Consider the following 18735-nt stretch of genomic DNA (forward strand, 5'->3'; position numbering starts at 1 on the left):
TTCAGCCATGGAAATCTCACTACAGTTGCGCAACTGGGAATAATGTCGGTATTTTCCTTTAGTCAAAAGCAATTACTTATGGCTTGACTTACGGTTACGGAGGTCTAATTGCGGTTTTTGCAAAAGTTATAATACGTTAAATAGCTAAATATTGTCGCTAGGGAGCTTATGTGCAAGTGGATTCTGAAATCAAGCCTTCTTGTTTGCTTTCTGGACTACATAAGCAAACCACGTTTCCTTGCAAAACTATTAGGTTTGCAAGTTAATTTTTATGAGTATTGGGTTGGTCTGTGGTCAGGAAGCACACAGATTTGAAAGCAAGGATGCAAAAACTGTGTCTATAAGGACTTGTGGTCCGGAAGGGCCCAAAAGTGAGAATCAGGAGCACACTATTGGAAGAACAACGTGAAGAGCTCGGGTGGCACTCAAGGAATGAAACAGGTTTAAAGTCATTGATTGGTTAACTCAGAACGCCAATCAAAGCGCCTCCTCCCATTCCCTTTAAATGTGGCGCAATGACATTCTCGCATGGAGACGTCTCTGTACGGCAGAGCAGCAGACTCGCCCGCATAATTCCAGATATGTTTTTCCATTGCAATAGTGTCTTAGCATTCAGTGAAAACCTACATTTCAAGATAGGTCTTCATATGGAAATATTACAGATGCCGCAATGAGATCCCCCTTGTGAGCGGTAAGCAGTAAGCGGATGTAGAAAATATATGAGCGGACAATCAATGCCTCCTCATGCACTACCCTTGATTAAGCAACTCGCAGAGCATAGAGTCAGCCAAAGTACCATTTTCAATTCCCCAAAGACCTTCAGTGTTTCCCCTTCTTGTGTTTTGAACGTCTCCAGTCTGCTTGGTTTAGTTTGGCCATCAGTCTCAATTAAGGTACTCTCTCTACTTATTTCACTGGAAATGCAGCATAGTTAATTGGCACGAGCCCAGGACTACAAGCTTACGTTCCACTAAGTAGCACAAGATAGAAATAAATGAACTGAAAAGCCCGTTATTGAAAGAGGGAGATTCAAATCTTCAAGGCTGTTGGGCCCATTATTACAATAAAAAAAAAAAAAGACACTTTACGTGATTTTCTGAGCTAAAAATGCCGTAATGGTGCACATAAACCAAGGATTAAGGACTGAGGCTGGGTCTTGACTGTTTGTGATTATGCCCCACACAGTCAGCTCAGCCATAACATGTGTTAAAACACTTCATTGAGAGTTGCCAAGGACGCCCTGGTTTCCATCACGTACAGTAATTCGGGCTTTTTAATGGCAACCTAGAAAACAATCACATAAAACCAGTCATTTTACAATTAGCTCCACGGAGGTCCCGAACAATGGACTAAGGACCATTCTCGCTTTTATGAGGCCGGGCTTATTTCAGCAATTTGGTCACGATAACGTCAAACGTGTTCCATGATAGAAAAATCAAAGTTATAAAGTATAATGATGAAATATGAGATGCTTTAAACGTTCTGGGACCGCGAGAAACCTCAGTCCTTACTACAATTACAAATGAGCACGGGTGAGATTTTTCTTGTTATATTGTAAATACATGAGCCAAAGTTTCTCTGCTCAAGGTAGAAGACTTCATTATAGAAGTAAAGCGATGCCGAATCACATTCGTTGTCGTCGTGTCACGTTACAGATAAATAATATGGCAAACGTCTATTGCTTTCTGAAGGAGAAATAAGGGCAAAATCGATAGGACTCTTAAAATGCACGGAATGAGCTTTATTTAGCGGAAGACACGAGCATTAGTCACCCACCCTTCGGGACCGAAGCCGGGTGATATGGCAGCCACTCGGAGCGTTGGCCTCCGCGTTACAAAGCTTCAAGAGATCATTGGAGGGTTTCTGCAAAGATTGAAAGCTTTCATTTCCTCGATCATTAGGACACATTTAGTTTGGATTCTGTCAGGAAATAAAGCCCGAGATAAGCGCAGCGGGCACACGTTGGGATTTTGTCTGTCACACTGTACAACCATCATCGCTAAACCGTTTTCTGATTTAGATTTGCTTCGTGAGTCATACCGATAAAAGTGTTTCAGGCTGTCAAAGTAGACGAGACGTTCAAATGATAATGGGAAAAAATATTAACTATTGCACTTAGAACCACACACTGTGATTAAACAAAGTTCTTTTGAAGAAACAAAATGAAAAGACAATCAGCACAGTAACCTAGAGTAGGTCGCTACATTATAAATTTGAATACGGTTTGCTTTACTTTGAAATGTTCCTCACTGAGAGGTAGCCATGCACCTGCCTTTGGCTTATAAAAGCATATCTGACTGTAGACCTTCAATCTGTCATCACTCTGCCAAACGCTGCGCCCTCACACACACACACACACACACAGTTCCGCCACATTCCAGGTAGGTCAGTGAATTTAATATTCTGCTTCTAGTGGCTCTGGTCTTCTCTGTCCTTGACCCCGGTGCTACTGACGGTCACCTCTCACTGGGGGGGGGGGCCGCCCTGACTGGCATGTTTATGACTGCACAGGACAGACACACACATATACACAAACGCACACACGCAGTCATCCAGCCCGGTCAGGTCTGAACGTGATGCATTATTGCTCGTTTTAAAAACAAAAATGACAAGATGACAAACAGTGGTTTGCTGAAGGGATGAGAATTTCCTCAGGAATTTCATAAAATTAATCAATTTTTGGTGATAAAACAGAAGAACCGATTCTTACAAAGGAGTTTTAGAGGGTACAATGTGTCGCATAGAGAAGAAAACAATGATTATGATGTAGTGAAGCTGCAGGAATGAACATATATTGTTATGGACATCTATACGGCATATATACCATAGCACCACAAATAGCCCAATTTAATTGCACTAAAAATAAACGTAAAAAAAATGTAAACAATTTATTAATAAGATGGCACCTACATTTTTTTCAGGTTTATTTCTCCCCACAATAAAAAGAGAGAAAAAAAAATCCCTGGGTGCCAAAATGCGACCATGTGGGGGTGTGCACCACTTTGCGGGTGGCAGACAAATTCCTTGTGTGTTGTTCACACAACAAGCCCAAAAAGATGATTCTGGTTCTGATTCTCGAGCAGTCCCACAGAAAGATCGTTATTAGGTGTCCTCGGGGAATTATCCCATTTCCCCCAATAGGTCAAATAATTATTTATTGATTCCAAATATCCCAAAGTGGAACTTCCGTTTCCTTTAATGCCTTCCTAAAACCGAATGGTACGAAGCCTGAAGCAATATTTTCCCTCAGAAATAAATACGCCCCAGAAACCCCTAAAAGTGTAAGCAAAAGTTACATTTTGAAGGGATGCATATGATAGTTTAGCATACAGTAAACAATGTGAAATAACTATAAATGGCTCCAATAAATATCACTTTAACCCTGACGGAAGACTCTCGATGGTGTAGGGAAGGCGTCGAGGCAAACAGACTATCTGCCCTTTGTATATAGTACACAATGTATCTTGCCATTCTTTTTAATTTTCGTGTTCTTCATCTTACCAGCTTGAGGGTCATTGGAGCGCTTTCTCGCGATGTAATTTGGCTCAATAAAAGTTACGAACGCAGAGGAAAAAAAATCCTTGGTCTCGTCCACAGGTGTTCTTCCCTTCAGACTCACTGTGGCTAATTAAAATTAAAGTAATTGTCATCAAATGAACGAGGTAAAAAAAAAAAAAAAAAGCAATAAGAGGGTTATTGCAACGACATAGCCGCACTCGATCAATTTGAAGGCATCGCCCTGGAGGTTATCAATTGCATTCTAATGATTTTGTCATCCTGCTACAACAACAAATTTCGTTCTTTTTTGTTTGTTTTCTTTTGTGTTTGCCTTCGCAAGCTTTGATTTATGCTTTTAATATTTTTGACGGCAAAATATAGATGGACGCCCGTGTCGTTATGATGGTGATGGAAAGAAATATTGTCGCGATTCATTTTCCTTTTCAGTTTTAATTAGTTTACTTTTCGGTGCCATCCATCATTAGCGCTGGAAATGAAATGTAGAGTTGACTGAGAGAGCGAGAAAGAGAGAGAGAGAGAGAGAGAGGAGAGAGAGAGAGAGAGAGGAGAGAGAGAGAGAAGAACGAGCTCTGTGTTTTACACTCCACTTCCAGGGGAGAAAAAAATGTCGGCTACATTATTCATGAAATTTGCCATAAGTTTAATCGGATTTCCTGCATTAAGGCTCCCCGTTCGCTGACAATATCTCACTTTGCGAAGCCTCGCTATTTCTTTCATTTCTGCAAATGTGCAGCTGCATTAGCAGAGTTGCCGCTGATAGCGCCACATTTCATTGTGTTGCACTGCGTTGAGGGTGCGGAATAGATCTTGCCGTGCGTTGTCGGATTTGGTAGTTTGCAATGTTCCCTCTAATTTTGGACGTTTCTGAGCAAACACATTAAGGCTGTGAGCGCCCCCTTTGACCACTGTGTGCAACATCAGACATACGCACTGCGGTCAATCGGTGTCATCCATTGAAGTTACACGGCTCAGGAAAAGGTTCAGATTATGAACCCATCAAAACAATTCTCAGAACAATTTTGTGTTTTTGCAAATTTACACTAAAAATGTCAACAAACAAAACACATTACAATACAAATACATACCAAGCCAACTTTGAACTATAAATTTGAAATGTGGCTTCCAAGTTGGTTTCATTTTTTCTTTAACCCACAATAATATCCCCGTGTGTTTTTCTTGGTGTAAAACTGAATTACTGCTTGCAGAATATCTTTGGCAATGCATGTTGAAAGCTGAACGATGCTCCCAAACAGTTTTAGGATTAATGTTATGTTGTCTCCTGTATTTAAAATACAGATTTAGCTTTTTATGCACTGCATCGTCTGTGCTTTCATCCTGGATCAGTCTCTGCCAAGGTGGAATTTTAACATTATACACCATCTCATCCTGCCCTTTCTACTTTGACTTTCTACTTCAGACCAGACCTTTTTTACTCAAAAAAAGAGAAAATCTCGTGCAGTTTCACCACTTTTTCCTTGTATTATTTACATACCCCGGTGTTTGTAATTATGAGTGTACCCCTTTAAAATGGAGGGGGGCGGTGTCAGGTAAACTCGGAGGTAGAGTGTGTGGCCCGGTGTGGCCGAGCATTAGCACTTTGTGAGAGGTAGTGTGCTGCCGTGTTAAAAATAACAAACAAACCAACAAAAAACACATCAGGCTGTAGTTCACTGCGCTGGGTTCGTTTTCCTCTGCGCTGTGTGCGACAAGTGCGCAAATGCGCAGTTGCCCAGCTTAGAGAGAACATTGGTAGTTTGTATCTCTTTTCCCTAATCCATGCCTTGAGCGACACTAAACTATGACATAAGATAAGGACTACTGAAAAATTTGACTGTTTCCAAAGTCAAGTTTTTTTTTTTTTTTTTTTTTTTTTAAATAAATTGTGGCTCCTGAATGTATCTCTCGTATTGGAAATGTGCTCCAATTTCGACAACTGTAGTCAATGAAGTTGCGAGCCTTGGACGCGGCGACTTGATGAGCATCTGACGAGCCCTCGGTGTCTCCTCCTGAAAGATGAGCTGTAAGTTTGGCAATTAAAATTAATGGCCGACTCAGCTGACACCGAGAGGATCTTTTCATCGGGGCTGTTAAGTCTTGTCAAAACCTTCCACAAATTTCAGACATCATTTATAACGCACGGCAATTATGATTAGCTAACCCCTAAAATGATACCTTTCAATTGATCGTCTCTTATAATAATCCTGCGAGGTTGAAATGAAGGGAATCTGTGTCGAAGTAATTGTAAGAATGTCCATATTAAGTCATAAAGATTATCATTAACCAAATGGTTATTATTCCTGAAGTGCAAGCGAAAGGAAAGTCGAGCTTTTTGGGCTTATACTGTATGATTACGTTTTTACATTCTTTTTCTGCTCCTCTTCATGCTGGAGTTTGAATCATCCATCCCTCCATTTTCTTTGCTGCTTATCCTGATGAGGGTTGCGTGGGTGCTCATTTGAGATGTATCTATGTGCCTGCACCACGCCTCTCCACCTCTGGAGTCGCCCAAAATCGCGAACCCCCAAGTATGAATGGTCGTGGTGGTTGATACGGATTGACGACCGTCGTACTTGGCGATATTAAACAACGGCCAGGAGGCCGGGGTGCACCCTGAACTGGTTGCCAGCCAATCGCACGGCACATAGAGACAAACACACCTAGGGGCAATTTTGAGTGTCCAATTAATGTTGCATGTTTTGGGGATGTGGGAGGAAGCCGGATTGCCCACCCGGAGAAAAGCCACGCAGGCACAGGGAGAACATGTAAACTCCACACAGGCGGGGCCGGGATTGAACCCAGTCCTCAGAACTGTGAGGCCAACGCTTTACCAGCTAACTCACCGTGCGGCCGGTTTGAATCATGTTTGTTTTATTCTCTATCACATTTGAAAACATATAGTCGTGCTTCAACACCGTAATATAGCTTTGAAATGATATCCTGGTGCTGCTGCTTGGAGCTCTGCGTTCGAGTCTGGGCTCAGGGCGTTTTCTTTGTGGCGTTAGTGGAACCAGAAATACCCCGTTGGAATAATTTTGTTTCATTAGGACAACAAATTAAATGTTTTTCTTCGCTATATTAATGAAAGGCTTGTGTAGTGGGGGTGTTTCACCTGTTTTTGGCTGTTAATTTGACAATGTTCCCTTTGTTTTTTGGTTCAATTTCTGGAGTGCAAATTAGCTGTCTGTTCAAACTATTAAACCCTCATTTGCGTTCGTGTTGAATATTTAGCGCGACACGTCCAGCCGCGTGTGAATAAATGTGTGAAAATATGCCGAGCGATAACCGGCGTGGCCTCTCATCATCTTTAGCGCATATGGCACAGCGAAGCGATGGCTTCTCTTCTTGTTTTAAACAACATTAGAAGGGATAAAGCGACGACGATCCTCAAGTCGCCGGCAGCGTTTTTCCGGCGGCCGTGTACGCGTTGAGTCTTGAAGCTGATATTTGTAGTGGCGTCACATTCTCCGGTAATCCTCCTCTGGGCTGGCTGCAGCTCGTCATCGCTCAGCCCTGAAGGTCACCGTGTGAGGAGCATCAGTAAAATGCGGTGACCCGCAGCAGAAGCGCCGCGCACCTGAGGAAGTCTCGCTGTGTCTTTGCATATTGATTAAAACCCAATCGACAGCGCGCCTCATTAAGAGAACGCGTTCATATTGCCTACTGCGGGGATGTCAAAGTGGTGCATGAAATAATCACTGCCTACAGGTCAGTTGAATTTAACTTTGTGATCATCTTTGACAGTTGTTTGATTTTAAACTTCTACTTAAGTGTGTTTGTTTATTTTTCACATGCAATACATTTGAACTGAATCATGATCATATTTGCCATCGGACATTTAAGATATTCATAGCCATACAGTATTTAAATATCCATCCAGCCATTATCCAAGCCGCTTATCCTCACAAGGGGCACAGGAGAGCCAGAGCGTGTACCAGCGAGCGAAAGGCGGACTACACCCAGAACTGGTCGGCAGTCAGTCGCAGGACAGATATTGACACCATCACATTATTTTTTGAATATGCATTGTTCTCAAATGAGTCCACTGCGTATTTAAAAAAAGAAAATAAACCGTCGGCAAGACAGAGGTTTACACGGGTTAATGTGTGGCCGCAACACGCTTCCGTGTACGGGGGCTGAAGCCTATCACAGCGGTTTATTTTCTTTTTTTAAATACGCATTGGACTCATGTGAGAACAATGCATATTTAAAAAAAAACATCTGTCACAGAGAGGTTTACCAAAGTTCAATGTGTGGCCGCAACACGCATCCGTTTGTCTCTGAGTTTGTGTAAAACCAGGGTCATTTATTGAAATATTGGTATTTGTGATGAAAAAATCGGAGTTGCTCCATCACTATGTAGGATCTATTCTTGATTGAGAACAGATTCAGCAATGAAGTATTTGTATGCGTGTAGATTTCGACGACTTACTCACGAGATCCATGTGTAGATCCAGTTGTCCAAGACAAACGGAAGCGCGTGAACAGTCCAATTTTTTTATCGGCGAAAACATCGACTTCGGCATTAAATATGGGTCCTCTATTTCAAGTGTCTCTCATATTTCCTCATACCTTCGTTTATTATCACCTTCTAAATCTTTAACGGTCTCGGACAAAAACTCTGGGAGACGTATTTTCGCGTCGTCTGCAACCGACTTAGCATTTAACAATGCTTTCCTTGACCGGCAATATGGCCAGTCACGTGATTTCGGTAACATAGGTGCACGAGTTCTATAACATTGTGTGTAAAGAATAATCACATCTAATCTTCATAAACTTTGTAGAAAGTACAAAAGGAAGCAATATAGATCAACTGGCAATAAGCTGGGATTGTGAGTGCGGCTGTTGTCGGGCTCCATGTGCCCTGCGATTGTCTGGCAACCAGTTCAGGATGTGTCCCGCCTCCTGGAATTGGTTCCAGCTCTCCCGTGACCCTCGTGAGGATAAGCGGCTGAGAAAATGGATGGATGGATAATTTTAAAATGGCTTCAGTCTAATAACGTTTTGTTTTGGGGTTATTTTCTGATCTCACACTAAATAGTACATTTTGAGGTTATAAAATGAATAATGTATGGATGTAATCCTTTTCGGCGAGTTACATAAATGCAAATGTATTGTTCACATCAAAATTAATATACCCAAGTGTATATAGTTTGCATACATCTGTTTATGCTGACACAAAAACAATGCAATTTGCAATACGGTATTTGCCCAACTTTTTTGGGCGAATTCTGAATAATTCTCCTTAATATTAAATGTACAAACTTTCCACTTTTGAGTCATTGAAAGTTTCCCGACTGCCGGTAAACTTTATGGAACATTCTGCCCGTCTACAACAGATGAATTTCTTTGTGTGCGGACATCATGAAGAGCTTCCATTTTGGTCTTGCTAAATTCTCATCGGTTTGTCTTCCTTCCCCTGACGTCCGCCAACTTCCTCCCGCCATCACGATGTCTGGTGTGGCGACGAGCGACATGCCAAATAAATCATACATTCTGACCTTGAATCCAATCCTGACGAGTGGGAGCGAGCCTGTAAAATATCTTCCGCTTATCGCTTATTTCTGCCCCACCACCTTGCAATAAATACGAGGTTGATAAAGTTGATATGGCCCAGATCCCCCCCGCCCCCCCAACCCCTCCGCCACCAGCATCCCGCCCATCCAAACGCAAATATCTATTCACATAGAGAGGCGGCATAATTGTGTGATTTATGACCTTTTCACACCACTGGAGCGATTAAGTGAAGACGTCATTCGGAGCTGTCAATCACGGCGCTTGGAAACAAAACAGCAAGCAGCTTTAAAAAGACTCGAGAACGACGCCTTCAAAGAAAAACCTTGACGTGTCCTTTTGGGTCTGGCGTCGGGTGTAACGGTGCAGCTGACAGAAAGGCCACCGCTAGCGTTGATGTGCTCCTTCATTACGATCGTAACCTAATACAGTGAAACCCCGTTTATCGCGAAGGATGCTTTTAAATCTTCACTTCGGAGACAGTTAATAACTGCTTTGTGGAAGATATTTTCCTCACAGGTATGCGTCGAATGTTTGGTTTGGTTGTCTTGAAGCAAAACGTAACGGCTAACTCTCTGGCGAACGTCAGCTGGCACACAATCTATTTTGCAAAAGAGCACAACGAAAAAAGCCCCTAAATGATCGTGTTAACTATGTCAGAATATCCACCACATCCCTTTTTTTTTTTCTCCAATATTACGTATAAATACAAATTAGGTCCGACATTCTATCTTCCTTGGAAGGACTGTAGCATTTTCTTTTCGACTGAAACTTCACAAGTCGGTAGAGGTGAAGCATAAAATCCTCATTGGAGCCACTGAACCAATTTTCTCACTCAGTCTTCCTTCGTCAAATGACACGAAAGGGTTTGCCGTTTCCGTGTGATATTTTGGAAGCGTGTGTAACATTGGGGTCTATACAAAAAAATGTAGGTGGGTCCTGGGGCCTGGTGGTATCATGCATGACGGAAGGAACGGGTCGTGGTTCTCCTTTCCCACACACAAGGGAAAAGTACAAAAGTACTATACAGTAAAGCCTTGGTTCTCGAACGTCCCTGTTTTTGAGCATTTCGGTTTTCGAATGAAAATTTCAAGATTTTTTTTGCATCTGTTTTCGAATGAAAATCTGTACTCGAACGGCCCCGACAAAACCCGGCAGTAACATATTGCGTGCGGCCACACCAGGTGACCCATGACACGCTTTGTTGTGAATTCCCACGCCGCCAAAATAACCCGGAAATAGCATAATGCGCGCGGCGCAAGCAGCTGACCCTCCCACGACACGTTTTGTTATTGTTAATTCGAACGCCCCCCCCAAAGAAAAAAAAAAAAAAACGGAAATGACACAACGCAGACGTGACACGGTAGGTAGTGACTGTTGTTTTTCTTCTTATGGGGGACTACCGTATTAACCCCCAATCATGGCTCCAAAGAGGGCAAGTTGCTTATATAAAGTTATTCTGCACTTTTGTTCGTAAAAAAAAAAAAAAAAAAAAGGCTGGGGTCCGAGTCGCTACAGATACGGCAATGCAGTCCCAGCCTGGCCTACTCTACTACTAAACCATACATTTCGAGCAAAAATAAATTATTTTATTATTTAAAGTATACATTAATTTCTACTATGCAGTTTATTATCAGGAAAAGCTACCAAAAAATGTTTTAAAAAGCCAATTTTTTAAAGATTGGAACACATTTCTTTTTCCATTCATTTTGTCGGGAAACATCGATTCGGTTTTCAAACAAATCCCTTCTCGAACCGTTTTCTGGAACGGATTGCGGTCGAGAACCGAGGCATCACTGTACAGAAAAATCCCGTTTAAAAAATCTGCAAGTGATGTTCTGTGATTGTGAGAGCCATCTTGACATCAAACTATCATTTGCAAGCAGTTTGTCTTTATTGGGATCTCTTGAGAGCCACACCTGCATCCCCGCAGCTCCCAGCAGGAAGAACAACTTGAAGCTAATTGGCCCGTGGTGTCGAGTGTCTCCATGCAGAAACGGTCGCTTTGAAGGCTCCGAAAGGGTGCCACATTTTCGGGAAAAAGACTGGAGAGGCTGGCTTCCTGTCTCATTTGGGGGATAGAAATTTAAAAAAAAAAAAAAAAGTGTTAGCATGTTCCAATCCTGCCTGGGAGAAGAAGCACTTGTACCCTCTTCTTATTTTAATCAACCCTTCCCCTCACCTCCCCAAAAAGATTAGCGTGAAGTCAAATTGCATGAAATCATCAAGACAAGGCTGGGGTCCAAGTGCTTTATCAAGGGGTCTTCCTGCTCCCCTACACACACACACACTTCCCTCATTTTGGTCCTGTGGGCTCACCGGCTTTCAGTCTAATTAGCAGAGATAATGGAGGGTGACGCTAAATGGCGCTGATGGGGACCAGCACAAGGTTATTAGGTGTCCTCATTAGTGGCCAAGCAAAGTGAAAGGAGCTTTAAAGTCTTATTCTGATCCTGATGGACGGATGGCGCTCCTCTTAAGTCCGTCTTAGGAGACCCGCAACTTTGCGCTGTGGACAGAACCTGTGTGTGCGCCGCATGCGAGGACATAATTATGATGGAGTGCTTTTTTTTTTTTTTTTTTTTCTTCTGTCCATTCATTTGAGTCTTTGCTGCGGAGCGTTTTTGATTTAATGCGGTGACAAACGCCAGCACATGCTCCCAATCAACAATATATGATGTTTTTATATGCAAAATTATTAGTAGGGCGTCAGCCGCTGATGTAGGCTGTATACCAGGAAGTGTGTGATTACACTCGTCTATCATTCATCCCATAATAAGTATCTAAGATGGATAGGAATGTACATTATCAGAATTGTTGAGGGCTTTTTGAGTTTTTTTTTTAAATTATTATTTGTGGCGTACAATCATAACAAATAAAACGTTGCAATTGTTGGTTTGTGCCGGGCACACCCGCTTGGCTGCTTTGAATGACACAGTAGGGCTTGGTGATGAATCACTGCTCAGTTAAAATTCATTAAAATATATATACATATATGAAAACATCACAGACTGGTGGCTCTACGCCCAAATTTTCCTTACAGTTTTTTTTTTCTTTAACTTGCATTGCTGCTCGGAGCTACGATTAGTATTTTTTTAAATGAATATTGTGTCATCTTTGTATTATAACAAATTGGGGGTTTCCTCTTTTTTGTTTTACACCTCAACACAAACAATTTAAAACATTTTAATTCAACAAACTGGACAATTGAACAATATTAGTTTGTTCAAAACCCATGTATTTTGTCTCACATACATATGCGTTTAATACATGTGCTCAGCAAAAATGACTCTGGCTTCCCAATTCTATTTTATTTATTTATATATTATTATGTTCCTAATATTGTATTCCATCCATTTTCCAACCCGCTTATCCTCACAAGGGTCACAGGAGAGCTGGAGCCTAGCCCAGCTAGCTTCGGGCGAAAGGCGGACAACACCCCGAACTGGTTGCAGGGTAGATATCGACATTATCACTGAGCGGGAATCGACCAAGCATCAAAGGCAGGTGACTCTATTTGTGTTCCATGTAATCATTTTATGAAGTTTCTCCCTTTCACTGTTTTTAGTCTGTATGCAGATGATGCTGATTGCCACCTGAAATGCAGACTTGATTGGTTGATTAAGATATTTTCCTTTCAATTTAGTTTTAAATGCTATAAACTGATTTACCTTGTGATGGAAATAACAAATAATTTTTAAAATAATTTTGATTTGCTTCGCGACATGTGACAACTGTTATGTGACGTGTTTTGTACATTTCGTCAGTACCCTAAAAGCCTGTAATCTGTAAGGGAAATTAGAACTGCCGTTGAAAAAACATTTACAGAAAAGTTCATTTAGTTAGTTAGTTTAATCCTGCCACAGATCCATCCATTATTTCCCTTGCGAATGACTGAGATCATTGGACCTTTCCGACCCGTCAATCACTCGTACAATAATAGCCAATCAGATAGCCGCATTGTCTTCACCCCTGGCTAGACACGCCCCCCTCGCCGTATTGTCCCACAAGCAATGCTGGTTGTCAATAGCCTGCGCTTGGAAAAGTGAATGTTACGAAGAAAATGGTCCTCAGATGCTCTTGGGGAAGGTGCAATTCTGATGAAAGAGAATCCTGCTCGGTTACAAGGGGCCCACTTGATTTATTTTCCAAAGCCTAAAACACAGTTGACTGAGTGGCTACGATGGATTAAGGCTCACGGAAGAGCGCACGTACAACTAAATGTGGACAATATCAACAAACACAAGGCTGTTTGTTCGAAGGTAAGTGAGGGAGCAGTATCTTCTCCGAGTTTGATTGAATTATTATCAGTGCTTTATACATTGCAGGAGAACAACTTTCACTTTGTGACCTGCTGAATGAAGTGTGTCATGTTTTATGCCAAAGAGTCGGTAAATGCGCCATGTCATGCAAGAGAAATGTCCATTTGCCCATTTGTATCACATCTGACTTTTAAGACTGCACTGGGTTCCATTACGAGCCAAGTCAAATGAATGCACCCACTATCTTATGAAGACTACAATGATATTACTTGTGATCTTTCCAAGTCAAAAATACTCACCCTGCTTTACATGCGCAGTACGATTCCACAATTTCATCCTGTTGGATTTCAATATGAAGTATGTGAGGCATCAAACTTTTTTGCATCAATCGCTAACATTTCACTGTAACTCCGACATTGCGTGTCGCTCTGTCCAAAATCTTAATTCCGTGTACATATCCTTGCGTGAAATAGCCGCGACCTCTCTGTCGAACTGTCTTGGACAAGTCTGACGCATTTTGCAAAAAAAGCATAGAGAATCGACTTCAAACATGTTCTGTTTAGTTGCCATTTTAGAAAGTTGTGGGACATGGCTAAGTGGGCGGAGATTAAGATCGCCACTGGAAAGGTCCATTCCCAATCTGAGCAAGATCATACATTGATAAACAATCCTAGAACGGAGTCAATCACACAAGTAGCATTATAGTTTTTCATTTTTTATTGTATTACTCATAGATGCCCAGACACGTGTATATACAAATACAGATCATTGTTTTTTTTTTTTTTGTTGGCTTTTTTTTTCTAGTTTATATACTGGAAAAGAGCAGGTTTGGAAATCTTGCTCCACTGATGACGACGTGAGCGAGCGCGGGGCACAAAGATGAAGGGCGGCGTGTGATGCTCCGGACGCGACACAATCACGACAAGACAACCATTGGGCCACAGAACCTGCACCGATGATATGCCGTGACTCCCCCCGTCGTTTGGGGGCGGGGCCGGGGCCGCACTAGTTCTTCCATGGTACTCAGGGCCGACATCTAGTCCTAAACAAGGTGGCGGTGAAGGGGGGGTGGGCAGCGTTGTTAAAAATGGGGAGAGGGGAAGTGAAAGGCCCTGTTTTGTTGACATGTCAAAGCACAATGGTGGAGAGCGTCTAAGGCATGGGAAACACTCTCGGCTGCCAAAAAGAGGCTGGGCGCTTCCCATTTACGGCGGCAGCACCACATGAGAAACACCAAATTCATACGGCTCGTAACATATTTTGTCCAACCCAGAAACGTATACACTCCCAACGGATGTGTTCCTCCAAGGAGACGGGCAGCAAGTACATGGAATTAAGTCATCAGAAAGAGTCTTTCTCCAGAAAAACCAAAAAAAAAAAAAAACAAACAGGGGAAAAAAAAAAAAAAAGACATCAACATGGCCGAGCCCGACCGCGACTACACGACAACGTTTGGTGTTTTTGTACAGCACTTTTGTTATCTTGTCACTACAAGGCTCCATGACATCACTCGGATCGGAAATGCAAAGTAAAATGCACGACGTTAACGTGAGCTGAAAATCCTAACACACTGTAAAGAAAACAAACAAACGAAAAAAACGTTTTCCAAAAACTTTTCCTACAAGTCGTTAAGTTCATGCGCATGCCACATCGTGAAATCGGCAAGTTCCTTCCAGATTCCGGCCAGTTGGTTCTTTCTTTCTCATGCTTTCCCGCGCTGAAGGCATAAAAAAAAAAACAAGAAAAGAAAAGAAAAAAGTTTCCAAGGAAGTCAAGTCCCGCAGATCCTCGCGCAAAGCGATGGCGAAAGTTGCCGTCCGTCCACCGGCACGTGTGTACAGCTCCGACTTTCGACGTATTAGCACGTAGCGTCGTTAGCATTGAGGATCGTGGCACTCAATGCGTTGTTTGAAAGCGCTGAGCAAAACCAGATTCTTTTTTTGTTCTGTTTTTTTTTTAGAAAAGACATAAGAACCAAATTAATACTTTAATATCAAACACTATTTACAAACAAGGAGTCTTCCCTAATAATAATAATAATAGTTTTATCATAGCAGTAATAATTATACAGTTTTAACAATGATTTTTTTTTTTCCATTTTATTTTATTTTTGACTTTTGTCCTCCAGAAGGTACAAAACAGATGCTATTACCTACCACTACATGTTTGATGGTTGACTACCTCAGGATACACAGTATCCAGTTTTTAAGTTGATCCTCATTTGCCAGGTTAGACCGTGGTATACGATAAAATAGGAGTGTAGCAAACTTAAAAAAAAAAAAAAATGACAGGCAGTAATATTGGTAATCATAAAAAAGGGTCAACTTGAAGCTGGTTTTCTTATAAAAAGGACCATGTCCGTTGTGACATTAGTACCTCAATTCAATGGCCTGAAGTCCTAGAAATGCGGAGTTGCTAGTCCACATTGTTAGCATAGCAAATAAAAAACAAACAAACATAATCTTCAATGGAGTACAAAGGTAGACACACATTCAATATGCAAATTTAAAAAAAAATTACATATTAAAAAAAAACAAAATGGAGAACCACAAAACACAAAACAGTGCATGCCTTTTTTTTTTTTTTTTTTTGAAGGCGTTTAAGGGCCACAGCGAAAAGAAAACAAAAACAAAACAGTGTGTGGAAAGCCGAGTGTGAAGTCGGAACATCAGGAAAAGAAAAAGTCGTTAGTGTAAAAATTATTTCTCCACCCAGAAAATAAAGAAGTCGTTAGTGTAAAAATTATTTCTCCACCCAGAAAATAAAGTTGGAATATGAAACACTTTTGGGGAAAATTTCTCATGATCTGCAAATTCAATTGAACTTTTTTTTATCAGGCCAATCCCAATAACAATGTGGGACCATCGGTCATTTTTTCCACAAAATTATCTCTTTTTTTTTTTATATTTCTGGTTTTCTTTTGACATTATGATGACTGGAGCACAATCATAGCAGATACAGTATGTTTTCTTTTCAGTGTGGCCTTAACATATTCCTACTTTCCTACTTGGAGGGATGAATGGTTCTAAACCGAATTTACAGAAATGTTTTATGGATTTCAATCCCTCCCCCATGCCAGGCACTCTTATCAATTCCACTAGGTTCAGCTTCTTCATGTCTCTGAACCCCTCCCTCGGAATTCCATTTCCGTCACTCACCACTTCCCTCAAACAGCAAGGTCAACGGGGGCCTTAAACCCCCCCCCCCCGCGTGCCCCCCCACAGATGAAATCCACACCCCTCCTCCCGAGGACCCCCCCCCCTTCCTCCGAGCCTCCCAACTGTCTATTTTTAAGAGCAACATGGGGTCTGCATGCCGATCATTTGGAACCTCATTAACTTAAAGCAGTAACACGAGGAGCTGAGGGTGGACGTGGATTTGTTTGTTGTTGTTGTTTTGGGCGGGGCCGATTTGGCACATGACAGAAGTGCACTTTTTGGAGATTTCTCAATCTCTGAGAGGAATGCGGCCCATCCAGTTGAGTCTGAATGATGTTGAAAATCATTAAACACACACACACACACACACTATCGTTGATTGTAAGTGCTATATAAAGCCAAGATGGCAGCCAAAACTGCCGCTCGTCTCCTTTACAAGCCGCCGACTCATATTTGACCCATTACCGATGGCCAGGTAAAAGGGCTACTTTAAGCTTCAGACAATTTCAGTCCTTGGATTTGGATTATGGATGCGAGCATATAGCGTAAAGTGGATGCAGCAAGGAGAACACTTCTTTGTCCAGCTCAGTAAACACAAAATGAGTGTGACTGTTGCCGTGAAATTGCGACTCCTAGAAGACATCGATCCTCCATCTAGTTGGGGAGCGCAAAGTGCCTGCTGGGAGTCGAAATCTCTGTTTTCTTGCACACAGTAAACCGCAAACTTTTGGCTTCTCACCAGGGATGGGCATGATAACCGATTAGTCCATTAATTGATGACTAAGACTTGCGTTCAATGAGTGCAATTGATTGCTGAATAATCGTGTCTTGCTGCAACGTAGGCGCTAATTGAGGGTAATATTCAAACAGAGAGTTCAGAGCGCGCTGGAAGTAAACTTTTAACTTCGCAATCCATTGATTGTTAATTTCAATGGTGGAAATGTGGCCAAACACCCATCCCTAGTCCTGTATATACAGTAGCTTATCCTCCTATGACACCGTTGTGTGTTACGATGAAATTCGGAAACAACGTAGGTTAAGGTGCAGTCTGTGTACGTAATTTTTTTTGTTTTGTTTTGTTTTTTTCCAGCGCTGTGGCTCCCAAACAAACAGTTCGTTTCCTTTGACTTCATCGACAGACTTCACGCACCACCGTCACGACTGAGAGATACCTACACGCTTATGTACAGACGTTCCTAAGAGTTTTACAGTCTTCACTTTTCCTACTCTGCAAACGCTGCTACTGAACACAACATGGTAAGAACAAAACACTTTATAGATTTGTTGAGTATGTATTCGTGTGTGTGTGTGTACTGCATCTGTGTGTGCTGCAATGGTTATAAGTGATGTAAAGCGCTGTCACAGGAAAGTAAGAACCAATAAGTGTCAGAACAAAAAAAAAAAAAAAAGAAGATTTGGCATCTTAGGCTTGCGACGGGGTTGTGGGGTGTGTCGCTCCTGTTTATTTATTTATTGAGACGCTTCGACCGGTGAGCCGCTTCAAACTTTGGGGGAAAAACAAAAATCGAGGGATTCCTCAGGAAGCCTGCCAATCAAGCCAAACAAGCTCCACCCTCAAATCCTGCCCCTTGCCCCCCACAACTTCGGGCAGATTCAGGCCACGCTGGGTGTAAGTTGCCCCTCCGGGACAGGCGGGGGCGCTATAAGCTGAAGAGCGCCGCCAGGCAGAGCAGCAGTGAAGCCAGAAGTAGGGTGGACGGGGGCAGATGCGGCGCAGCGTTTGTCTCCTCGCTTCGGGACGGCTCAGCCGGTTCGTGGCTCGTGTCGTCTGCAAGGGGTGGGGGGGGGGGAGGCAATTTTATATTCACATATTCACAAAATCAAATTATTGAACATTGGGTTTTGTGTTATTTAAAATAAGAGTCTAACAACAACCAAGACACATCCATCCAGGTTACGTTAACAATTTTGACACACGATGGATTAGTGGATTCTGAGTTGCCATAAAAAACTTGGCTTGCTTTGTCATACTAATACAGGAGTACCTTGACTTATGAGTTGAATTCTTTCTGTGACCAAGCTCGTACATCAAATAATTTTTTTCCGTTCCCCCACAGAAATGAATTTAAATGCTATTAATGCTGCTGTCCCCGAAAGCACTGCCTTTTAATTTGTTACGTATTTATTAAAGCATAAAAAAGGAGAATGTGAAGAAATAAGACGGTTTTATGAAGAGTAAGTACACATACCGAATGTACTGTAATGTGTAATGTGTCCCTTTATAGGGCACGGTCTCGTCAGTAATGACAGGAACTGGAGTAGGA

The 18735-nt window shown here is 42.0% G+C and overlaps 1 protein-coding gene and 1 long non-coding RNA gene across 7 annotated transcripts in view; one reads left to right on the forward strand and one right to left on the reverse strand.

Annotated features, from left to right (window-relative positions):
- LOC133499430 (uncharacterized) overlaps positions 1 to 18735 on the forward strand; it is a 240582-nt gene that overhangs the window by 198474 nt on the left and 23373 nt on the right. For 4 of the 5 annotated variants that reach the window (XR_009794652.1, XR_009794653.1, XR_009794655.1 and 1 more), the window contains 2 exons: positions 12413 to 12537; positions 17541 to 17673. This is a non-coding gene — a long non-coding RNA (uncharacterized LOC133499430). Of the gene's footprint in view, positions 1 to 12412; positions 12538 to 17540; positions 17708 to 18735 lie in introns of those variants that run through there. The other variant, XR_009794654.1, reaches the window with a different exon arrangement.
- efna5b (ephrin-A5b) overlaps positions 17742 to 18735 on the reverse strand; it is a 100079-nt gene continuing 99085 nt past the window's right edge. For both annotated transcript variants that reach the window (XM_061817458.1, XM_061817457.1), the window contains one exon: positions 17742 to 18239. In XM_061817458.1, the coding sequence (XP_061673442.1) occupies positions 18112 to 18239 (128 nt within the window). In that variant the 3' untranslated portion in view covers positions 17742 to 18111. The remainder of the gene's footprint in view (positions 18240 to 18735) is intronic.

This window comes from Syngnathoides biaculeatus, chromosome 4, assembly GCF_019802595.1.
Source record: "Syngnathoides biaculeatus isolate LvHL_M chromosome 4, ASM1980259v1, whole genome shotgun sequence".
Lineage (NCBI taxonomy): Eukaryota > Metazoa > Chordata > Actinopteri > Syngnathiformes > Syngnathidae > Syngnathoides > Syngnathoides biaculeatus.